The sequence below is a fragment of the Peromyscus maniculatus genome, chromosome X (assembly GCF_049852395.1).
Source record: "Peromyscus maniculatus bairdii isolate BWxNUB_F1_BW_parent chromosome X, HU_Pman_BW_mat_3.1, whole genome shotgun sequence".
Taxonomy (NCBI): domain Eukaryota; kingdom Metazoa; phylum Chordata; class Mammalia; order Rodentia; family Cricetidae; genus Peromyscus; species Peromyscus maniculatus.
Genome location: NC_134875.1, coordinates 27,142,855 through 27,168,163, shown reverse-complemented (window position 1 = coordinate 27,168,163; position 25,309 = coordinate 27,142,855). Strand labels below are relative to the sequence as shown.

The following is a 25,309-nucleotide window of genomic DNA, read 5'->3' as shown; positions in this document are numbered from 1 at the left end:
AGCCATAGAATATATCTGTTTTATTCACCAAATGTAGCAACAACTCTGAAAAACCTAGCACACAATGATTTAAAAAATTTTTACTGAATGAATAATGAAAAACAAAAATGACTATCAAATCCCATATCAAATTTTAGGAAGACAAAGACTAAGAAGTATTATTTTACTTAAGAATTTTAGCGTGCCACTGATCATCATAAGAAATTTCAGTGGAACAGTTGAGAAAAACAAAATGGAAATGACCTAAAAGAAATGGCAAGAACATTTTCATGCAAGAAGTCTCAGACTGGCAATGTAGCTCAGTGGACAAAAGCATTTCACCTAAAGCTTGATAACCCAAATTTAATCTCCTGAAGCCAGATGGTGGAAGGAACTCCCACAAGTTGTCCTCTGATTTTCGTATGTGTACAGTGACATGTACACACACACACACACACACACACACACACACACACACACACACACAAATGCACTAACACACATAGATAGGTTTATAAAAAAAAAAAGAATTATTGTGCCAGATGTGGTGCCATAAGCATGAAATTCCAACAATTGGGAGGCTAAGGCAAGAGGATCACCAATTTAAGGCTAGCCTGAATTATGTACAGCCTGTCTCAAACAAGAAAAAAAATGTTTGTAAAGAGGTGAGAAAATGCAATCACAGATAATACTGTGAACAGGACCTTGTGCCTCATGCCTGTGAGGCAAGCACTCTGCCAGTGAGCTACAATCCTAACGAAATAACATTTTGTGTGTGTGTAAAAGGGTCTCACTATGTAGCCCCTGATGAAATCTAAGATATCTTCCTGTCTCTGCCTTCCCAGTGCTAGGAATAATTCAATAACTCATTCTTGAATAACATTTTGTCGCATAGAAAAAAGGAACAGTGGACTGCAATCACAGGTACACATAATCAAAAATGATTCCCTTAAGATAGGAGGAAACTTGCTATATTCATGTCCCTTCGATCCTTCTGGCTCAATGCGGGCGGAGGGGTGGGGCGCGGCGGGGTTATTCGGGAGTTCAACACAGCCTGGTGCTGGCCAGTGATGACTTTGTGTGACACTGTCCAACGGGGGTTGGCCCTGAAGGCTTTATGTTTTTTTTTTTAGCTTTCAGCGGGGCTAGGACATCCTCGCCTTCACTTCACTCATCTTGGAAAACTAAAAAACCAAGCGCATGAGACTCGCCACAGCGAAGCTGGAGACCTTCGACGAGAACGGAGAATGCAAAGGCCCGCCCACCGTCCGTGCCGCCTACGGCCAGGCAGACGGGTTTTTATGCCAGCCAATCCTAAATGTATTTCAATCTTCACCAACCTCTCCCTGGGCGGAAATGACGCGTATCGTCGTGCGCGATTGGAGGAAGCCAAAATTGCTTTACCGCATGCGAGTAACTTGCTCTCTTTCGGGCTTCCGCTCTTGATCCATGTGAGAGACAGCCTGCAATGATGAACGCGACCAAAGCTGCGAAGGGGTAAGGAGTAAAAGGGAGATCCCGGGTCTCTAAGGGCAGAGTTTCCTGGGTTTAGGGAAGTAGAGTCGCCTTCTAACAATCAGTAGTTAGTTATTCGCCTCCCAAGACCCTGCCAGTAGTTAATGTAACTGCGATTCATCCTTTAAAGCCCGTTAATTTAAGCTGATTTTGCTCCTCTGTCGGCTCTTTAAGTGCGTCGCTGTTAGGTCCGATGGTCGTCCATCTGTCTCTTGACAAAGTTAATATTATTGATTTCCCTTTATTTGTCATGTGCCCATTTTCTGCCTCTGCCACGCGGGACCTGCGCAGGCAGTGCCAAGTTGTTTGAGAGTCATCCACAATATGTCCTCCCCTGTGATATTTCATGTGTTCCCCCTCAGCGTTAGAAAATCTCAATGTAGTCCATTTGGTAATGTTTGCCTAATAAATACCGAGATACTGTTAAGTAACAGTAGGCTCTTTCTAAATACCAATCTCCTTAGTTAAACACCCGAACTCAGTTGGTTTCGATCATTCCCGTATCTCACCGGTTCTGGGAACAAATGAACAAGTTTACATTTTGAATACGCTGCACTTCTCAAGGCACCTGACTGGCAGGAGGTGCATAGAAACGCCAGCAGTAGCATTGAGAAATGCAGTGCCAATCACTAACGAGTGTTAAGTCTTTTTCTTGTGGATTTGAATGATGCCATTAGTTACTGTTACCTTGGAGGTGCTGCCTGACTTCGGTCTAAATGTAAGACCTTGACAAATTACCGAAGGGGCTCTTACTATTGCGCTTTTGCGCCTCGTCTCAGATAAGGTTTCTCAACTGGAAAAACTGAATGAATTGGTTTAGAGCAGTGGTTCGCAACCGTCCTACGACTGCGACCCTTTAATACAGTTCCTCATGTTGTGCTGACCCCCAACCATAAAAATATTTTCATTGCTACTTCAGAACTGTAGTTTAGTTACTGGTCATGAACCGTAATGTAATTATCGGTGTTTCCCAGTGGTTCCGTCCGACAACTTGCAGCGGGTCGCAAGTTCCGTCGGACGACTTGTGGCGGGTCACGACCCACATCACATGCTGAGAACCGGTGGTTTGGATTTTTTTTGTTTTGTTTTTGTTTTGTTTTGTTTTGTTTTGAGACAGGGTTTCTCTGTCCTGAATCTCGCTGTGTAGACCAGGCTGGCTTCGTGCTCACAGAGATCCACCTGGCTCTGCCTCCCGAGTGCCGGGATTAAAGGCGTGCACCACCGCCGCCCGGCTGGACATTTTGTTGTTGTTGTTGTTGCTTTTGTTTTTGTTTTTTCGAGACAGGGTTTCTCTGTGTGGCTTTGCGCCTTTCCTGAAACTCATTCTGTAGACCAGGCTGGCGTTGAACGCACAGAGATCCGCCTGCCTCTGCCTCCTGAGTGCCGGGATTCAAGGTGTGCGCCACCGCCGCCCGGCTGGACTTGACACAGGGTTTCTCTGTGTAGCTTTGCGCCTTTCCTGGAACTCACTTGGTAGCCCAGGCTGGCCTCGAACGCACAGAGATCCGCCTGCCTCTGCCTCCCGAGTGTCGGGATTAAAGGTGTGCGCCACCACCGCCCGGCTGGACATTATTTTAATAGGATTATTTTACGCACTAATATTTCTATGTTGCCTTTTTAAAACAGCCTTCTGGCTTTGAGCCAGCAGGAAGAGCTAATGGATTTGCCAAGCAACTACTCCTTGAGTGCCAGTGAAGATGAGGTGGGTGACAAGTGTTGAACTGACTCAATTAGGGTGAACACCACATTCCTGGGGAGGAAAGGATTGGAGAGATATGTATGTGGAGGGGAGCTAACTAAAACTCCAGCCTATGCTACCTGAATTTTAAACCTAATTCTCTGACAAAACTACTTAAATTGTTCTTCCTCTTGTGTAAAACAGTACCAATTTTAATGATAAGGAAAGACCAGCAACGGTAGTCATCCTGGAAGTCGGGAGGCTGAGGCAGGAGGATCTTAAGTTTGAGGCTAGCCTAGGCTACGAACTGAGGGTTTGTCTTTGTTTTGAAGGGATTTTATTGTGAAGCTCAGTGGCACACATCTTTAATCCAGCACTCAGGAGGCAGACTCAAGTGGATCTCTATGATTTTTAAGGCCAGCCTGGTCTACATAATGAGTTCCAGACCAGGCTGACCAAAGGGTACATAGTGAGACCCTGATTCAAAAAGGGGGGTGGAGTACTTTCTCTTGATAGAAAGCCACTTTGAGAACTGTGGTTATGACTTGAACTGTTAGTCAGTGTTTCTGTATGAAAAAAAAATACTTTATGAGGTTGGGGATTTAGCTCAGTGGTAGAGTGCTTGCCTAGCAAGTGCAAGGCCCCAGGTTCGATCCTTAGCTCCAAAAAAAGAAAAAAAAATACTTTATGCAGAAACAGCATATTAAGCTGATTTCTTTTCTTTGGGGGACACTTTGATACAGAGTTTCTCTGTAGATAATAATTAAAATATCAGATACTTGTACAGCCACTAAGCTGACAAAAAAAAAAAGACCTTGGGGTGGGGCAGTTTTGGGACAGGGTTTCTCTGTAAGCATCAGAGAACTGAGGTCAGAACTCAGGCTGACCTCAAACTCACAGAGATCTACCAGTGCTGGGATTAAAGACATGTGCCACTACCTCCCGGCTTAAACTGTTTTCTTAAAATCAGTTAGGACATTAGCCAAGGTACTAGGATCCAAGTTACTAAGGATCTACATTTTTTATAAAGATAATGTTTGGATTTTGAAACAATTCCTAATTTCAACTCCAGCTTGGATCAGAGTGGTCATATAATATCTCATCTGATTTCCCCTGTTCTCTACCAACCATAACCAAAATGTTTATGTGGACTTGTTTCTAAGTTGTCTTTTTCCTCACCTTGTTGTCCTAATGGATTTTCCTTTTCTGAGTCTAGGGGGACAGTGATGGAGAAAGAAAGCATCAAAAACTTCTGGAAGCAATTGGTTCCCTTACTGGAAAAAATAGGTAACATCCCTGTCAGTTTGGACAGCTTATAATTAGATCTGCCTGCCCTCCTCCTCTTTCTTTTCTTTTTCTTCCTTCCTTCCTTCCTTCCTTCCTTCCTTCCTTCCTTCCTTCCTTCCTTCCTTCCTTCCTTCCTTCCTTCCCTTCTTTCTTTCTTTCTTTCTCTCTCTCTCCTTTCTTTCTCTTTTTCTCTCTCCTCTCTTTTTCTCTCCTTACTTTCTCTCTCCCTTTCTTTCTCTTTCTCTAACTCCTTTTCTTTCTTTCTCTCTCTCTCCTTTCTTTCTCTTTTTCTCTCTCCTCTCTTTTTCTCTCCTTACTTTCTCTCTCCCTTTCTTTCTCTTTCTCTAACTCCTTTTCTTTCTTTCTCTCTCTCTCTTTCTTTCTTTCAGGATGTACATATGCCACTTAGCATAAGGGGAGATCAGAGGACAACCTGTAAAAGTTGGTTCTTCCACCATGGGGGAGATTCAGGGATCAAATTCAATTTGGCTTGGCAGCAATGGCCTTCACTTCTTGAGCCATCTTGCTGGCCCTATAACTAGCTGTTTCTATGAGATGTCTCCTAAGATTTACTGAATGATCCTGGTACCTACCTGTGTGTAGCATATAGTGAAAAACTGTATGATTGTTGTTGGCTATTTTCCTTATTGCTGTTACTGTATTAGAACTCATACATTGGAAGTTTTATTTAATTCACACCTACAGTCTTTTGAAGCATTGAACACATGTTAGTTAACCCCATTAAAGACGTTAATTAAAATTTTATCTCCATGGTCAACCATTTATAAGTGGCAGGTCCTAGATTCAAATCCATGTCTGCTTAAATCTTTTTCATTGTACTACATTATATTTTTTAAGGGCCAGGTCTATATATGAAAAGATGAGATATGGACTAGACTACTAAGTCTAAGTTTAGGAACAGTTTGGTTGCTGTGACAAAAGTGGACCATAAAACCACAGCTGCCTTTGAAGAAAGAAACACTGTACTTAAAGATGTAGCTCAGTGATAGAGCACCTACATAGCATATATGAACCCCTAGATTCCAGAATCTTAGGGAAAAAAAAACAATGAACCTAAGTGTTTGGGTTTCCCATGCAAATGTATCCATTTCTAGTATATCATTTTCTCCCTAATTTCAGGTGGAAATTGCCTGAGAGATCTGAGGCTAGTCTGAAAGTGTCCGAGTTTAATGTTAGTTCTGAAGGTAAGTTTTTAAAACTATTTATGCATGAAACCATAAATATTTACCAATGAGAATGCATTAAGGGTAGTCAGGTGAAGGATGCTAAGGTCAGTGTTGCCTGTGGAGCCCAATGGGATGCCCATTGCATAAAGTGACTTGAGTGGTGGTTCCACGCATCTTTTACTAGCTTAGCTGCCATGCTTGTATGGCTCTTTAATGTTCACAGCTGCCTTTGTATGTTAGTTCTCTCGTGATGCTTGGAGGTAAGACAGACAGATAATCAGCTTTGTTGGGACCTTATTAGAATGGTTTGCTGTTGGTGAACCAATGAGTCTATATTGGGGTGACTAACAGAAATACGGGTGAGCGGTTACTTATAGGAGCTGGAATGACCCCCAAAACAGGTGTATTACCAGCAGCCCACTGCAACGCTGGTCAGGACTCAAGAATGCTGTGCCCCTTGACCTCTTGCAGGAATTGACCAAGGAAATCTCTGTAGCTAGTTGCTCAGATATCTTCCCCAACAGTTGTTAACTACTTCTATAAAGTTGTGTAGTGGGGGTGGACTTGGATAATTTTGCAAGTTTCAGCTTTCCCAGACACATAAAATTTGTTTTCCTTAGGAGCCTTGCCCCTCCTATGGGAATGCTTTGGTTTGGAAGCCAGTGCCATGGAACAGGCCCCTCCCTCCCTCTTTCACAGTGTTCCCTGAGACTTGAAGTGGGTAATACAGATAGCATTTATGACTAAGTGTTGTGTCATGGCAACGGTCACTTGGGTGATTAAGTCTCAGGAAGTTTTCCTCCATGACCAGTTTAAGGCTGACAGTGACGGTGAGCTTCTCCTCTAGCACTTCAGGGTTCCAGGTTTTATGTTGTAGTCTTTAATCTACTAGGAGGGTTTTGTTTTTTGTTTTATTTCTGGCTTTCCGAGCATTAGCATCTTTGCTGTGGTTCTCCCCAATGCAGCATGTCATAGGGCAGAGGATCAGGTAGAGAATCCCAGGCCTCCTCAGCAGAAAGGAGACATGGTAACAAATCCTTACATGACTGGCAATGAGGTGTCAGACGTTTTCTTAGCCCCATTGCCTTCCTGTCCAGGAAATCAATAACTAAAGAATGGACACATGTTGAGTCTTGGAAAGGCACGAAGCTTAGGAGTATCTAAGGTTTTTTTTTTTTTTTCATGTATCCCCGCCCCCTCAAGAGCCCATGTTAACCCCTGAGTTGGGAGAGCATAAAATCACCCCTGTTAAAAATGCATGCTCCACCAGGTGTGGTGGTATATGCCTTTTATTCTCAGAACTTCAGAGGCAGAGGCAGGTGTGTCTATGTGAGTTCAAGGACAGCCTGATCTATATAGCAAGTTCCAGGCCAGCAAGAGTTACATTCTGAGACCTTGTTTTCCCCCACCAAAAAAAAGTCTATTAAGTGGCATAGTTACTGTGTCTAGATACCATTTTTTCACCCTTTTCTGAACTTAGGCAGCTTGAAAGAATTTTGTGCTTCTAGGAATCACCATTGGAACCTCAGAGCACTTAGCAATGTGCTACCAGTAAGCTAATTGAATTGATTCAACAGGTATTTATTGAGTGTCTGCAGTGTATCCAGCAAAGTAGCTAAATCAATAGCAGGTGATATTCTAGATACTAAGTCAACAGTGAAGAATAAGGCATGACCGAATGGGCTCTGCAGTCTGGTAATGAAGGGAAGAACTAAAACAGGATGATGCAGCAATGGTTCCTGTCTTTAATCTCAGTACTTGAAAAAAAGGTAAGAAGATCAGGAATTGAAGGCCAAGCTTGGCCACACAGTTCAAGGTCACCCTGGTCTACATGAGACCCTGTGTTAAAAAACAAAACAAAAACCATATGGTATAATGACTTAATTGAATACTTCAGATTGGTTGGTCATGAAAGGTCCTACAAGAGGCAAAGTTGAAGGAAATGAAAAGCCAACCATACAAAGGTGGGAGAAAGCATTCCAGTCAAAGGAACAACTTTGGAATAGTTAAAGAAACACAGAGCATGTTTCAAAGACTTGGGAAAAGGACTTATATGACTTAGAGTGTAGCAGACTAATGTTTGTTAGAGGCAGATGAAGACCAAATCCTATCGGGATGTGTCCTTTAGGGCTATGAGATTCCAGGTAGAATTCAGCAGCACTGAATCATTTTCGGCAGGATTATGACATATTGAGATACACATTTTCAAAAACTGACTGGCTGCTATGGGATGAATGAATGAGTAGAAGTAAAAAGACAAGGACAAGCTGGGTGGTGGCGCACACCTTTAATCCCAGCACTCAGGAGGCAGAGGCAGGTGGATCTCTGTGAGTCTGAGGCTAGCCTGGTCTATAAATCGAGTACTGGGACAGCTAGGACTACACAAAAACCCTGTCTTGGGGGTCAGGCAGAGACAGGAAAAGAGTAAATAACTTGCTTTTTGAATAACTGGTTTTCTCCTTATTTGTACCCCTAACATATTTGGAAATGTACAAGACTAGTGGTGTCACTATGGCTATGGATAAAGGATTGAAATAAGAATTATTTGTACTTCCCTGTACATTTTCAAGACTATCAACATATTCTAGTCAGGCCACCACCTACATGATATTGACATTGTTTGGTCTCACTTCCCAAACTGACCAGAAAGTTGGCCTTTCCACAGGCTCTGGAGAAAAATTGGCCCTTTCAGATCTGCTTGGGCCTGTTAAACCTTCATCTTCATTGGCTACTGTAAAAAAGCAACTGAGTAGAGTCAAATCAAAGAAGACTCTGGAACTACCCCTTAACAAAGGAGAGCTTGAACAGGTAAGTCACATGGAAAGTGGCCCGTTGAAGGGAAGGACTTGAACTGAGAAGGGGAGGTAAAGTAGGGGCAGCTGAAGTCTTTAGGAGGAAGCAAGAGTTCATTTCTGGGCTTCTGATTATTGGGGTGGGGGTGACTAAGAAACATTGCCTCCTGGTTTCTTGTTATTCCTTTGAGTTCGATGTGGAATTTCATGGCCATTTCCTTTCATGTACATTGCCTGGTTTAGATCAACAGAGAAGTGGCATTCAGTAAAACTTCGCAAACCCTCTCCAAATGGGATTCTGTTGTTCAGAAGAACCGGGAAGCAGAGCAGCTGGTTTTTCCCTTGCAGAAGGAGCCGTCTTCCTTTGTTCCCATTGAACATGTGTTTAATGACTGGAAGGTGGGTGCAACAGAATGGAAATAAACCTTGAAAGCCGAGGTGCAACATGAAGAGTTCGAACCTTCCAGCGTGTGGATGAGTAGTTTAAGCCTGAATGCCAGCTTATGTCATTGTCGTTTAGTGGTCAGAGGAAGAGAGAGGAGACAGCATATCTATCTTAACTGTCAGTCAGGGAATAGCCAAGCCACACAGGCGCTCTTCTAGTCATTCTGTCTGTGCCCATGGGATTCAAAACAAGGCTTATAAGTTTCAGTGTTAAAACATCTGGTGACAAAGACTGGGATATGGTGATACATACCTATAACCCTAGCACTTGGGAGGTGGGAGCAGAAGAATCAGGAGTTAGAGGCCAGCTTGAGCTAGCTACATGAGACCCTGTCTCAAAAACAATTTTAAAAGACGTGTGTGTGTCTGCCAAGATAAAAGGAACATACTGTTTTTTTTTCTTTTATATGATTTATTTTTTATTTTATGTTCTTGGTTGATGTGCCTGCATGTATATCTGTGTGATGGTGTCAGATCCCCTGGAACTGGATACGTGTGAACTGCCATGTGGGTGCTGGAAATTGAACCCAGCTCTTAACCACTGAGCCATCTCTCCAACCCCTGTGTTTTCTTTCTTATCCCCTAGTTCTATTTTGTTGTGATGCTACCACCCAAACATATAGTACTGTTTAATGATGAGAACTTTAGCAAGTAACTCATGAAGGGGGTAAGGAATAGTTTAAAACTTTGTTTCCCAAACACTGACCCCCTGCCACTATGCATAATCATGGATGGTATTCTTCCCATTTTAGTGGTTTTGCAATCTCCTTGTAAATGAAATGATGCTGGTAGAAAATGATGGTGTTTAAGAAGAATGGCAGTTATACTCTTGGCGAAATTGGTCCCTAGAGTATGTACTTTTTACTATATGAACAACTCCTTCAAAGCAGCCAGCCTACTTTTCTAGTATACCTTTGGTATGGAGTCTCATCTAGAGTGGTCTGTCTTAAAGAAAAATAGTCAAAGAAAACAGTACCTACACCATAGATAGATGATAGATAGATAGATAGATAGATAGATAGATAGATAGATAGATAGATAGATAGACAGATCTAACCACAAAGGTGTTATGTTTCTCCATGCTTTCTAAAAAACCAGAAGTGATAGTGTCCTATGTCAGGAAGTTTAGCTAATTAAAGCTAATTAAAATTATATTGCTTGCCATCATAACTAAACAAATAGTCACTTATTAAGGGATTAAGCTCTATTCTCTGATAGTATTTTTGAAGTCACTACCATTCTCTTTCTAGGATTCTTCAGAAATCAGGTATAAAGTGTGGCTGCAGGATGAAGGGAGACTTTAGGAAAAAAAATTGAAGAGGTAATAACAATTTACAGGCTTCAAAAATATGAAGTGGTGCATGCCTACAATTCCTGCACTTAGGAATGTAAGACTCAAGGAGTTCTGGTTCAAGGCAAATTCAAGGGACATAGGGCTGGCCATGATGGCCTAGGCCTGTAATCCTAGCTGTTTGGGAGACTGAGGCAGAGGCTTGAAAGGTTCAGCCATCCAGGACAATTTAGCAACATTCTGTCTCCAACTAAAAAAAAAAAAATGTAAAGTTGAGGATAGAAAAAAATGGCAAGGTTAAGTTGTGTTTGAAGCTTTTACAAAACTGAAGCAAATTTCACTGTCATCTAATGAGGAACATGCCTTTGGAAGAGCTGGTCTCTGCTGTTGTTTCTACTGTTCCCCTCCTACTGCTACCAGTCTCACCGTTCTTTAGTAGTGGGCCTCCAAATTGCCTTAACCTAATTAGGCGCTCATAGTCTTCGACCTATCTGGCAACAGCATCGACATACCACATTCTTAAACACTCTCCTGTCCTTGGCTTCTGTTAGCCTTACTGCTTTATTGCTCCAGCTTTTCACGGGCCTTTTAATTCTTGCTCTGTAAACTCTGAGTTGGCTGTCATTCACAGTCTCTCTTAAATTCTAGTTTCACAGCCTGTGTGACAAAACAGGCATCCCCTGCATCTCCATGTGACCTGTCCTACCAGAGCATCCCATTTCTAGATTCCCAAGCCTTCACCACCACCTTTATTCAGTTAACAGCCTAACTCCCTATTCGGTCACCTGGGTTGAAAACCTGGATCATCTGATCCCTACCCATCCCCTTAGCTGTCCCCTCCCTAGCACATGTGGTGGACTAATCTTATAAATTCTGTTGTGGCTCCAGGTCCCCACAACCATCAGGATTTCCATGCTGAAACACAAAATTACTTGTCACTCTCCTACCTAAAATCCATCATGGGCCAGTGAAATGGCTCAGTGCTAAGGATGCTAACTGCTCAGCCTGGCAACTCGAATTCTATCCCCAGGCCCCATGTGGTGGAAGGAATTAACTGACTCCCAAAAAAGTTGTCTGCTCGCCTCCATCTATGCACCATGGTATAAGCACCTACATGTACGCGCGCGCGCGCGCACACACACACACACACACACACACACACACACAATCAGTCAATCAATCAATCAGTCAGTCAGTCATTGTAAAAATTAAATTAAAATCCATCAAAGGCATTCCACTTAGAGGACAAACTAAAAACACCTAGTGTTTTAGCTGTGCTGAATAACAACACATTATTCTCTTACATACCACTTATTTCCTGGTACCTGTGTTTTTGTTTATGCTCATCTGTTTGGACTTTTCCTACTCTTGAAAGAATTGTGCTTAAGCCTTAAAGCCTACATCTAAGAGTTATTTCCTTCCCTCTCTAACCCACCCACCTCCTAATCAGAATTAACGGTTCCTTTCTGTGTGCTTACCTTTATAGAATAACATTTAACCCATTCATGTTACATTGTTAGCAGCATATGTATCTCTTTTCTCTAAGCTCTATGAAGACAGGATCTATCTTAATTAATGGTGTAGTCCTAGCACCCCTCACAAGTGCCTGAAATGTAGCTGAAATCAATAAATGTTGGCAAATTGAATTGAATTTGAAGGGCGATTACAACATTGTAATATAAATCACTTTGTAGCCTGTGATTGATCACTTCTGCAGATACTAAAAATGGAAGAACATGCACCTTTACCATTCAGTAGAATAGGTTTATGGCTAAATCAATAGCACCGTGTAACATGTGATGATGTGTATTTATGCGTTTGCTCAGATATTTGTAAGTTTAATACTGACCATGATGCATGTGGCTACTGAGGAAAAACATGCATAAAATGTGAGGTTTGAAACTGGCTGTTGCCTAAGGCTGTCTTTGTACTGTGTCAGGATGGACCATGGCCTCATTGGCCTGATTGTTTTAGTCATCCTCACAATGGCAGTCAAGCAGCAAATGGAATTTTTGACCGACACATGAAGTAATTAGTGGACAGTTTATTTCGTAGATACCTCCTGTCACACAAAAGTAAATGGGAACTAAGGAGTTGGAGCCAAAGTCAGAACCTGAGTAGAGTTCAATTTGAACTCCAAGGAAGCTGGATGATTATATGAAAGGGAAGGTGGATGATTACATGAAAGTCATATTTATTTTAAAAAAATTCCTTATGCTCAGAAAATTAAAACACATACCCTGCCATAAAACAAATTACTAGGCAAAGTGTACCTAAGAATGACTGTTCTTGTCTTCTTGGTAATGAATAAAAATATGAGAGCCAGGCATAGTAGCACATATCTGTAATGCCAGCACTTGGAAGGCTAAGGCAGAAAGATTAAAATTTAAGGCCAGCAAGACCTTATATCATAAAAACAAAGAAGAGGGCTTGAGAATTATAACTCAGTGATACAGCACTTTTCTCACATACACAAGGCCCTGGGTTCAATCCTCAGCACTACCAAAATAAATAAGTACATTAAAAATTAGAGTTCCCTTCTCGATTGGTTTTCCAGTTAATATCATCAATGGCAAATAATGCTTAAGATCTAACCTCTCCTTCCCTGTAGGGAAGCATCTTTAAAGGATGCTTATGATAAGACCCTGAGATTCCCAACTATAAGGTAATTAATTGGTGTTTGCTTCAATATATTTTATATATTGGGATTTTTTTTAACTTTTGTTTGCTTTCTTTTTGAGTCAGAAGCTTGCTATATCACCCAGCCTGGCCTTGACCTTGCAGCTATCACCCTGCCTTTGTCTCCCAAGTTATAGGGATTATAGGCATTCACCATCACTTCTGAAAGTTTTGGACTTTGAAAATTAATGTGACAATTTGGTACTGCTCTCTTCCCAGCATTTGACTGAATCAAACTTAGATTCTTAAGAAAATTGAGTTCTGTTTTCTCACAATTGATAAGAGAAGACGATCCCCCAAGTAATTTCTTGTTCCGTGCTGTAGACCGGGCTGGCCTCGAACTCACTGAGATCCGCCTGGCTCTGCCTCCCGAGTGCCGGGATTAAAAGCGTGCACCACCACCGCTGCCTGGCTGGCCCTCCCCCAAGTAATATTAAAGAGTACTTCAGCCCCCTTGTAAAAGTTGTCTTAATTAGAATTTTTTAAAAAGTCAAGCTGAGTGTAATAGTACCTGCTTGTAATCACAACACTAGGGGAGCTGAAACAGGAAGACACCATGACTTCTGGGGCAACCTGGGCTACAGTGAGTTCCAGGCTAGCCACGTCTGGATGGTAAGGTCTTATCTAAGGAAGAAAGGAAGGGGGAAAAAAAGAACAAATTTTTAAAATTCAGAATAAAATAAGACATTGTCTATTCCTCAGAACAGCTAGGTAAGAACCTAAGGTTTTTCCTGTTTTGTTACCTCCTTAAGGCAAGAACCCCTCTGGAACAGGAAGTTTTTAACCTCCTCCATAAAAACAAACAGCCAGTGACAGACCCTTTACTGACTCCTGTGGAAAAAGCCTCCCTCCGAGCCATGAGCCTGGAAGAGGTAAGTGTTGTAGACCATTCCACGTACCCAGGCAAGCCATGGTTCTCCCAGCATTCGCCTTCCGGCCCAGGAGTTACTGTCCATGTCATTCATTGTAGGCTAAGATTCGCCGAGCAGAGCTTCAGAGGGCCCGGGCTCTGCAGTCCTACTATGAAGCCCGGGCTCGAAGAATGAAGAAGATCAAAAGTAAAAAGTAAGGCAGCTGCCGATCTCACTGAAGAAAATGGTGGGGTTAATCACGAATTCTTTGGAGAGAACTTTTACCATGACAGTTAGGGTCATGTAAAAGAAGTCCCAAGTAGGAACGACTAGTCGCCTTTTCCTAAACCAGCCTCACGTAGTTGTGCCTGCTTCAGCAATGCCCTTTGCTTGGGCTTTAGCGTTTATACTTGACATTGACACGAGGACTGTTTGGTTACTCTCTCTCCTTCCAAAACATCATGGAGTGGTTCTGCAGAGTGAGCTCTGAATTTTCACAGCTGTTGAATCCAGTAGGACTTTTCTTTCGTTCTTTTCTTTTCTTTTTTTTTTTTTTTTTTTTTTTTGGTTTTTCGAGACAGGGTTTCTCTGTGTAGCTTTGCGCCTTTCCTGGAACTCACTCTGTAGCCCAGGCTGGCCTCGAACTCACAGAGATCCTCCTGCCTCTGCCTCCCAGGTGCTGGGATTAAAGGCATGCGCCACCACTGCCCTGCTCAGTAGGACTTTTCTTTTGCTTTTTTGCCTCTTTGGAACGTGTTCTGTTCCTTCTTTGACCTATAGAAACAGGAGAGTCTGCTCTGCAGAAGTCTGAATGGTCAGAGAGTCCTGTCCGTCTTCTCAGGTTCCGTGTTAACTGTGGTAGCCATTCTAGCACCTGCTTAAGGAACCCCTCGGATACCGTGGGCACTTTTGCATGTGGTGTTCAGTGTTTCAGCTAAATCTCAGCTCCCACACCTCCTCTCTTACCCTGTAGATACCACAAAATTGTGAAGAAAGGAAAGGCCAAGAAAGCCATCAAAGACTTTGAGCAGCTGAGGAAGGTCGATCCAAATGCTGCATTGGAAGAACTGGAAAAAATTGAGAAAGCCAGAATGATGGTGAGATTGCCTTTTGCTTTTCACACCTTTGCCAATGACTGTCCCTGGAAGGGGTTGAAGATCTCATTTTGTCCTTCCTTTCCAGGAGCGAATGAGTCTTAAGCATCAAAACAGTGGCAAATGGGCCAAGTCGAAGGCAATTATGGCAAAGTATGACCTGGAGGTAAGAAATAGGCCAGACAATAGGAGATGGAATTGGAAGAAAAAAGAAAATCAGTACACAAGAATGGTAGCAGAAATAGAATTGGGGAAAAGCCACAAGGATGAATGAAAAACCAGGAATATAAAAAGATACCAGAAAAAAATTAAGGCACAGAGGAAAATGACCAGGGAAAAGATCGAAGGAAAATAACATCAAGGCAAATCTAATAAAAGAGGAAGGAACTTGTTATTTTTTTTTTTTTTACCATTGTATTTCACCTGTTGCTTCTTTAAGGATAATTTGTCTTTCTATTTTATTCTATGGCTACTAAATAAAGTATGTGTACTCTTTTAACAGTAGATGCCAGTAAGAAATAGCAAGTGAAATGGGAAAACTGGGTTTGTAGCTCAGTGGTAGAGCACTTACCTAGCATGCTAAAAGCTTAGGGTTCCAACCCAACACTATGAAGAAAAAAAATACAGGCGGTAGCTTGAGCTTAATGTTGTGACACATACCTACAAACCCAGCGCTAGAAAGGCTAAGGCAGGACCACCCATTGCAAGGTCAGACTGGGCCACCTAGTAAGACCCTGTCAGCAAAAGGAAAAGAAAAGAATGAAAGAACCGGGGGCCACTTTGAGAAATGAGGGGAAAGATATTTTCTACTGTGGTCACTAATGTCAAAGTTCCTGTGCTGGGGGTCTCCTTCCTCTAGGCCCGCCAAGCTATGCAGGAACAGTTGGCAAAGAACAAGGAACTGACACAGAAGCTCCAAGCTGTTTCAGAGAGTGAGGAAGAGGGAGGCGCTGAAGAGGAGGAAGCCCGAGTTCCTGATGTAGCCAATGAAGTACAAATGAATGCTCATGGATCCAATCCGTGGATGCTCAGGGGTTGCAATCGTGATGCAAAAGAGGAGGAGGTCCAGGCAGACTCCGAAGAACTGCCTGAGCCTGTGGCCCATGAGTTTTCTGAAAATGAGAGAAACGAAAAGCCAGTGGCAGAGGAAGATGTTTTGTTGAAAGAATTTGAGGAAAGGAGAGCCCTTAGGAAAAGAGCTAAGCTCAACCAGGATGCTGAGCCAGTGGGCGGCCAAGAAACAAAAGGTGAGCTGTGAAGTGGAAGGGGCAATTTCTTATTTGCTCTGGATGGACTGAGAGAAAAAAGAAATGTCCACCCACACGTGCTACATAGTGATTATTTTAAGAGTGTGTACTAGGTCCCTGAAGTGAAATTAGATTCATAATAACTATTTTTTTCTAAGGCATTTGATAAGCAAATCAAACATGCTCAAACACATTTTCTGCTCTTGGGGCTTATAATCTTCAAAAAGACATTACTAAGTTAGCCTTGAAAAGGTGTGGCTTGTCATTCCTAGTACCTACAGACTTGAATCTAGTAAGATGGTAAATGCCAAAATCTATACATATTTTCAGACATTAGGTAGATTTGGAGAAATTGTTAAACTGCTCTAAATGTCTGGAGTCCAATTTTTGTTTTTTTTTTTGTCTTGCTTGTAAAGTGAGAAAGTGGCATTTTTAGCACGTCATAATGCTAGATTTTTCTGTGTCTGTATTTGGGTGACACTTCCCCAGAATGAATTGTTCTGCAGGCTACATGTAAGTTTTTTTATTTAGTGTAGTGCTGTTGCCCTGGGGATGGGATATTCTAGGCAAGTGCTGCACCACTGCCTGATATCCTTGGTCTCCCCACCCACCTTTTGGTTTTGGGGTTTTGTTGTTGTTTTGTTTTTGTTTTGATATGGTTTCTCTGTGTTGCAGCTCTGGCTGTCATGGAACTCACTTTGTAAACCAGGCTGGCCTTGAAGTCACAGAGATCTGCCTCCTGAATGCTGGGCTCAAAGGCATGTGCCACCACCATCTGGCTATCCTCAGTCTTGTGATGAGATTTTTTTCTACAAACAATATTTATGCTTTAGAGGCTGCTTGATTTTTTTTTTTTCTTAAAGATGCAGCCCATGTTGGCTTTAAACTCACTATGTAGTCAAGGATGACCTTGAACTCCTGATGCTCTTGCCTCTACCTTTGGAGTGCTAGGATTACAAATGTGTGTCACTGTTGGGAGGTGGTGGAGGTGGTGGTGGTGGTGGTGGTGGTGGTGGTGCTCGCCTTTAATCCCAGCACTGGGGAGGCAGAGTCAGGTGGATCTCTGAAGTCGAGGCCATCCTGGTCTACAAAGAGAGATCCAGGACAGGCTCCAAAGCTACACAGAGAAACCCCCGTCTGGGGGGGGGGGGCTGGTTATCTGGCACACACCTTTAATCCTAGCACTCGGGAGGCAGAGGCAGGAGGATCTCTAAATATGAGGGCAGCCTGGTCTACAGAGTGAGTTCCAGGACAGCCAGAGCTACACAGAGAAACCCTGTGTCAGGGGACAGGGGGACTGGTTATCTAAGACAAGTGTGCTACATGTCTACAATCTCAGCACTTAGGAAAGAAACTGAGCTAAGAAGTTCAAGGCCAGCCTAGGCAACATAGCAAATTTGAGGATAACCTGGGATACCTTGTAAGATTCCTATTTCCAAGGAGGAAAGGGGACTGATCATTTATCTGGCAGAAAGATAAACCCAGCTAGTGTCAGGTAACAGATCACAGAATTTCAAGGGTAGCCTGGATAACACAGTGAGACCCTATCTCTTACCAAATTTTTTTTTCAAAAAGGAGGGAGAGGGATGCCAATCATGGTGGCACGTACCTTTTTATCTCAGGCAGAGGTGAATATCTCTATTCAAAGTCAGCCTGGTCTACATAGCAAGACCCTGTCTCAAAAAAAAAAAGCAAAAATTAATGAATTATAAAAGGGGTGGTCATCTAGCTAGCTAAATATTTTGAAGCTGTTGGTTGTGGTATGGTAGTATAATGGTAGATTTTTAAGAATCAATAAGAGCTTCCCCAAACTATAAGGCATATTATAAGAAGTAATGCCCTAAAATATGAGGAAGTCATGGATGTCCCCCTCCAACACACACACTCTATTAAAATGAGCTTGGAAATTTACTTTTGAGAAATATTGGTATACCTGTCTCAAGGCCAGATCTAAAATGATATGATAGCTTCAAGCCAAAGCTAGAAAGCAAGGTCCACAGGGAAGGGAGACAACTTTAGTTATCAAAAGGGGCAGTTTAGAAGAATAGTGTGCTGCTGTTGTTTCCCTCAAGGCTCTAAGACTAGAGATTTGGGCAGTAACTGGAAAATGGAAGCTTACCTCTACTCCAAAAAACAGCTATTTCATTTTTTCTTGACTAGGTCGCATACAACAAGTTATATAATCTGCTTGAGATGTGTAGTGTAGTAGGGAGATCTGTTCAACGTATGACATGTACTTATGAAAACGTAAGTTTAACTAGTTCAAAAGTATGAATTGAGGCTCGCATAGTTGTACATGCCTATAGTCCCAGCACTTGGGAGGTAGGGGTAGAAGGATCAGGAGCTCCAAGGTCATCCTCAGCTACATAGCAAGTTCAAGGCTAATATGAACTACATGAAAACCTGTCCCCAAAAATACATATATAAATAAATAACCAAAAGATTATAAAATGAGGATTCTTGGGTCAGTCAATACAAAACCCTCCAAAGGAGCTTTGTCTAGGCCATGAAGCCTAAAGTACAAGACTGTTTCATTCAGATGTGGTACCTGTTAAAATGTCACCTCCACCTCTTTTTTCCTTTTGATTTGGAGCTTTGGGATAGAAGTGGAGCTTGGTGGCGAGTGTTTGCTTGGTATGTACCAAGCCTTGGGTTTGTTCTCCAGCACCACACTTTTAAAAATAAATAAAAAGAACTTCTGGGGAATCTTTCCAAGTAGAGTTAGTCAACTAACTGACAGGGTAGTTAATACAAGGTAGTTAAGCCCCAGTCCTGGTCATTAGCGGTCACCTGGGAAATAGGACCCTGTTTGTCCTTATTAGAGTAGTTCATGGTACTCAGCACTCAGTAGTTGCTTGACAAATCCTCATTAACTGGGAAACTTCCAAGCTCCTCTGACAGATTTTTTCCCCTCCAGATTCTACCAGCAAGGAGGTATTATCTGAATTGAGGGCGTTGTCCCAGAAACTCAGTAAGGAAAATCATCTACCAAAGAAGCAAAAAGAGAGTTCAGCAAAGACTGTTCCCCTGGTCCAGGAAGAGGAACCTGCCCCAGAGGAAGAGGAGCCTCTATTGCTGCAGAGGCCAGAGAGACTACAAACTCTGGAGGAACTAGAAGAGCTAGGTAAAGAGGACTGTCTTCCAAATAAGGAGCTCCCTAGAGCTGCAGTAGAAGGGGAGCAGATGAGAAGGAACACCCAAACTCAGTTGAAGGGGAAGAAGAAGAAGAAGGAGCAAATGATCAGTCTGCAGAACATCCTGACTACAAGAACTCCTTCTGTGACATCAGTGGCAGTTCCTACAACAGTAGAGGAGCTGGTGAGCAGAGCCAGGGTCTTGGGTTTGTGGGGGCTGGAACTGGAACACATTAGGTCCTTCTTACAGCACCATCTACGAAGGTTGGTTTTGCTGGAAAAACATTTCAGGAGTTGAGGTCCAGATTACCATGGTGGGAGGCTGGGCCCAAGAGTCAGTTTAACAGATACAGATTTGTGGACACAGCGGAGCCACACAAGCAGCCTAAATTCTGAGCCACTAACGCTCCCTGGGGTGACTGTCAACCGGTCCTCAGTGGAGGCGGTAGTCACTGAAAGCTCTGACTAGATCTCAGGCCCAACAACTAAGTTCAGTTACTGAGTTACTGCTAAAGTTCCCTCCCCTCAATTCCTACCACAAGTAGTCTGCCCTCAACCCCAAACCCAACCCCAAATTAAGTAATTAAAACTAGCAAGGCAAAACACCCTATCCGCTTTTCCTGGGATATAAACTGCTGGAAGTTCCCATTCTGGCCTCGCTTGGAGCTTCTGCTGTTGACCCAGACCATCCTTTCTCCCACCCTAAAACTTCCTTATTGAAGGTTTTAAATTGTGTCATATGATGACTAGCTAAGGATATTCAGCCTAGAGAGAGAAATCGGAGCATGATTGCATGATTGGTTCCTATTGTGAATCGATCATCCTTTTAGCTCTTCCCCCTAGGGGGCGCTAAGATGTCACAACCCAGGATTCGGTCATGTCATGAAGCACTCGAAAGACAAGTTTCAGTTCTTTGCACTTGTTTCTTCCCAGGAAGATGAAGTGGAGAGAGACCAAAAGCAAATGATAAAGGAAGCTTTTGCCGGGGATGATGTCATCAAGGAGTTCCTAAAAGAGAAGAGAGAAGCTATCCAGGCCAATAAGCCAAAGGACCTGGACCTGACCTTGCCTGGCTGGGGAGAGTGGGGCGGGATGGACCTGAAGCCCAGCGCCAAGAAAAGACACCGGTGAGAGGAGGGGAACCCTGTCAGAAGAGCACAGTTTCCCCAGCCCACCCTGAAGTGTGTTTCCTGCATTTTTGACTAAATCCTGAATACTCCTTTTACTATTTGGCTTTCCAGGTTTCTCATTAAAGCCCCTGAAGGTCCTCCGAGAAAAGATAAGAATTTGCCCAATGTGATTATAAATGAGAAGCGCAATATCCACGCAGCAGCTCACCAGGTGAGGTTCAGAGCACTCTCTAGTTGTCTGATCTCCACTACCCGCTCCTCTTGCTTGAGAGAAGAACTATTTTAGTATCGGTGGGGAGAGGGATTGTGATGTTTTCCTTTTTTGGTTTGTTTACTTTTGCGGTTTTTTTTTTTTTTTTTTGAGACAGCTTACCCCAGGCTGGCCTTGAACTCCAAATCCGCTGTGCTGGGCATGACCTGCACCATTAATCCCTGATCTCAGCACCCGCACCCCTTACCGTCATACCTGGCTGGGACGTGTGATGATGATCAACAGAACAAATTTGTCTTTTCAACTGACTGGCTATGACAGTAACAAAGCCAGGCAGGCTGTGCTATTCTGACTACTGACCAGGTTTAGGCTGAAAAGAGATTCTTTGCAAGCAGTAACAGAGGCCCTAAGTCACAGTTTCAACTGGTGCTCCGGATCATTCTGCTCTAAATGAGTCTTGCCAAAGTAAAAATTAACCATTCTGCTGTAGGCTTGGATTTGTAGTCAAGGTAACATGCAGAGACCATGTGTCAAGAAAAGTGGTGATGAACCAGTATCTGTCCACAAAAGTGAAGGGATTTTCAGTTGACTCATATGCTAATAAGCAAGGGATGAGCTGGGTATGGTGGCACCGCCCTTAATCCCAGCAGAGGCAGGTATATCTCTGATCTACAGAATGAGTTTTAGGACAGCCAGAGCTACATAGTGAGACCCTGTCTCAAAAAAAAAAATAGTTATAATGAGCAAGGGATGTTTGCACTATGGGAAACTAGAGCATAGTCATTGTCCTCTGGAATATCACAGGCAATACTGAGTGCTGTTGTTGTAGAGTCACATAAAGTAGAAAAATTAGGAAATGGGCAGAAGATCCAGAGAGAAATTGGGCTTCTCTTGGGGTGAGGACGTGACCCAAAAAAAAAGTCATTGAACTGCATAACCTGCATGTTCCCTTCAGTCCCGAGGTTTGCCCCTCATTAGTACAATATTGAAATGAGTTATACTTGTCCTAAAAGAGAAACGAACTATGTAATGGGTACAAAACAGATGAGGGTTGGAATTGGCTCCGTTGCTAGAATGCTTGCCTAGCACTGTGTAAAGCTGGACATAAAGCACACCTTTAATCTCTAATCTTAGCACTCTGGAGGTGGAGACAGGAAGATCAAAAGTTCAAGGTCATCCTTGGCTACCCAGTGAGTTGGAGGCTAGCCTGGGATACATGAGGCCCTCTCAAAAAAAGTCTTGAGATAACGGTTCAGTCATGTTGTTTGATCTTAGTTTCTAAGCCAATCATTGCAGAAACTGTTGCCAATATAATCCAGCTGAGACTATTCTAGACAATTGGATATAAATGGGAAGGGAAGGAATACTCTGATAGGACTGGTAAGGTGGTTCAGTAGGTAAAAGCATTTGTTGCCAAGCCTGATGACCTGATTTTAATCTGCAGGGGCCCACACTGTAGGAGGAGAATGCTCCAATAGGCCAAAATTACAGGTGACAGCTAAGAGCATGCTTCTCCGAAAGGCTCGCCTTTTCCTTCCCAGAGCTCTTTCCATGTTGATTTACTATTGTCACAGCAAACTGTGAAATGGTTTTTCCAGGGATCTTTCTTGACTTTTGATTTGCTTTTTTTTAAGACAGGATCTCATGTACAGCTTAGTCTGGCCTTGAACTCACTATGTTCCTGAGCATGGCCTTGAACTTGAACATCTGTTTTTCCGGCCACCTCTTCCCCAAGTGCTTGAATTACAAATATATGCCACCACATCTAGCTTATGTGATCCTGGGGATTGGACCCAGGACTTTGTATGTGATAGATAAGTACAACCAACTGAACTACAACCAACTCTGTCTCTTTTTAATTAGCTCAGTGGTTCTCACCCTTCCTAATACTGTGACCTTCCTAATACAGTTCATGCTGTGCTGCCCCAGCCATAAAAATATTAATTGCTACTTCATAACTATAATTTTGATAATGTTATGATCATAGTGAAAATATCTGATAAGTGAAACCTGTGAAAAGGATCATTCAACCCACAAAGGGGGCATGACCCACAGGTTGAGAACCACTGAATTAGCTAGCCACTACAGGAGCAAGAGAGTGAAGTGTGTCAAGACAGGAGAGGACTCCTGTCTGACCTTATTTTTTCATACCCTCAGTAACATACACAGATAGAAAAAATATCAACCTAAACAAGACATTTTCTTAGCCTAAAGGGAAAGGAAGCCTTTTTCTCTCAGTACTGATGCTGGGGAAGTGTTGACAGATCTGAGGGTAGCATTCTGGAGTGGAGAAGAGCACAGGGCAAGGACCAGGAACCCAAGGGTTCTGTTCTCTTCTCTCACATTGCTTACTTTACTTGGGGAAATCATTTCCCCTGTCTGGACACAAGTTGATGCCAAGGAAGATAACTGATGCTATCAAGTAGGGCCAACCAGCTCTGCATCCTCTGATGCCTTAAGAGGATGAAGCTGAGCTCAAGAACCTGGAGGCATTCTGGATTCAGAAACATCTTTGGCTTCCTTAAAACATCAATCATAAAGAGGAAAGGAAGGTAGATCTCTGAATAGTTCAGCCCAGCCAGGGCTACATAGTGAGACCATGTCTCAAAAAACAAGGGAAAAAAAAGGGAAGAAAGGAGAGAATAGAGAGCAGGAAGAGAATAAAAGGGTCAGAATCTATAAAGATGCACAAATGCTCTGGGGCTTCTTGAAGTAACAGTGTTGTCTAGAAGCACCCACTGGTTAGCAGCCTTAGAATTACTATAGCCAAACAGGAGTGGTCTTCTGGGTTTTCTGTTCTAAAACCATTGGCTAAGACTGAGAGTATGGGTATAAATAACTTCCAACAGATTAGCAGTCCTAAGATTATATGGGAACACTGGGGTGCTTTGACCTCTCCAAAGCTTACCTCCCTTGTGATTGTCACATAAGACTGAACTATGTAGACCAGCCTGGCCTTAAACTTGTGATCATCCTGTCCCAGCCCTGGCAAATGCTGAGATTACAAGCATGAGCCATTATGCCCCTTCTCTAGGCTACCTTTAAACAACTGTACCTCACACCAAATCCTTCCTTTCCCTTCCAGGTGCGGATGCTTCCATATCCATTCACGCACCATCAGCAGTTTGAAAGGACCATCCAGAATCCTATAGGGTCCACGTGGAACACCCAGAGAGCCTTCCAAAAGTTGACTGCTCCCAAGATCATCACCAAGGCAGGCCACATTATCAAGCCCATAAAAGCAGAGGATGTGGGTTACCAATCTTCCCCAAGGTCTGATCTGTCTGTCATGCAGAGCAATCCAAAAGGACACTCCAAACATAAAAAACAGCTGAAGAAAAGCTCTATAGATTGAATTGTCAGAAATGTCCTGACTATTTATTCCGCTGCTTGTCCTGTGCTGCAAAATGAACTCCAAAACTGGCTTAATACACTGTGTGTAGTTAAGCCATATCTTGGAAATAAAGAAATTTTTACCTTTATAACTCGACTGCTGTCTGTATTATCTCCCTGTTGAATCATTTTCTTTAAGTCAGACACTTTGAGTACCCCGGCTTTGTACTTCTCTACTTACCACTTTGTAAGGGGAACTTCATCTCCTTTCTTTACCAAGACTTGTAGCTGGTCATGAAAACGAAGGTTTTACATATGACACCCATCAATCATGATCCACCATAAATACCAATTTATAATGAGGGATTGACAAAGTACTACGTGGTTTAACCTCCGAATCCAGAAGCAGCATGTACAAACCACAGCTGGATCCTGCCCTTGGTTGGTCATGGAACCAAGCTGAAGTGGGGTCTACCCTCAGGAGTTGCAACTGTATCTTGTGAGCTTCCTAGTTCAATCAGGTTGCTGTGTAGAGTATCATTTTGGGGAGATGTAGCTCAGTGGGGAATTTTGTTTCCTCCAAGAAACATTCTATCCTGCAGGAGGCTCCTTGAAGCATAAGGTAACAACCCAGAATAGCTTCAGGAACTCCCTGCAACTGACCAGATTTCACTAGGCCCCCTTCCTGCCCGAGTAAGTAATAAAAGCTGGGAGTCCCTCGCGGATGGAGCGAGCCAGGCTGCTCTCTCCAGCCTCAGACTAGACCAGCTGCCTGGAGGAGGTTGACATCAACTGAGGCACCCAGAAAGGACACACTCCAGCCTCTTGAGCTACCTGCAGGCTATGAAATGTGCTCCAGGTTCTCAGCTTTGTGAGCTGTCACCCATGCCAGGGTGGGCTTTGGTCATGTAGCTGTCTTTGAGTCATTTTCCTCCTGTAATTAACCCCAGTAAAACTTACTGGTTTACCAAGTTAGATTTGGGTGGTATCCCTGCTTTGGTCTATCTCAGGCACGCTATCTGGGGTGAGTAGACGTGTGTTGGTTGTCTCCCCAGGAAAAGTTTGGTCACAACAGGAGTGTACCAACCTACATACCTAGAAGGCCCAGGTTTGATTCCCCCAAGAACCCCTAAAAATGGGATCATGGAGATATACTAGGTCTGTAGTGTAATCCCCAACACTCCAGAGGTGTATCATTTTTGTATGCCTCTGTAACAAGACAAGCTTTATCCTCACCTTCTTTTCTTTTTTTGTTTGTTTGTTTGTTTTTCCAGACAGGGTTTCTCTGTGTAGCTTTGCGCCTTTCCTGGAACTCACTTGGTAGCCCAGGCTGGCCTCGAACTCATATCCTCACTTTCTTTACAAGTACACATGCAATTTCAGAAGTAAACCTGTTTCCTTTCCAACTCACCCAGCCAGTTCCTCACCACTGATTCAAGCAGTATTTAGCCATATGG

At 43.0% G+C, this 25,309-nt stretch overlaps 1 protein-coding gene across 1 annotated transcript; it reads left to right on the top strand.

The window, feature by feature from the left end:
* The first annotated feature begins 1,340 nt into the window (after positions 1–1,340).
* Utp14a (UTP14A small subunit processome component) lies at positions 1,341–24,004 on the top strand. The gene is made up of 15 exons (XM_006994977.4): positions 1,341–1,476; positions 3,121–3,196; positions 4,389–4,459; positions 5,600–5,664; positions 8,312–8,454; positions 8,682–8,837; positions 13,605–13,724; positions 13,823–13,917; positions 14,677–14,800; positions 14,886–14,963; positions 15,657–16,044; positions 18,962–19,362; positions 20,112–20,305; positions 20,420–20,519; positions 23,605–24,004. The coding sequence occupies exons 1-15, from the start codon at positions 1,448–1,450 to the stop codon at positions 23,872–23,874; spliced, it is 2,310 nt and encodes a 769-aa protein (XP_006995039.1). The 5' UTR covers positions 1,341–1,447; the 3' UTR covers positions 23,875–24,004.
* Positions 24,005–25,309: the final 1,305 nt, after the last annotated feature.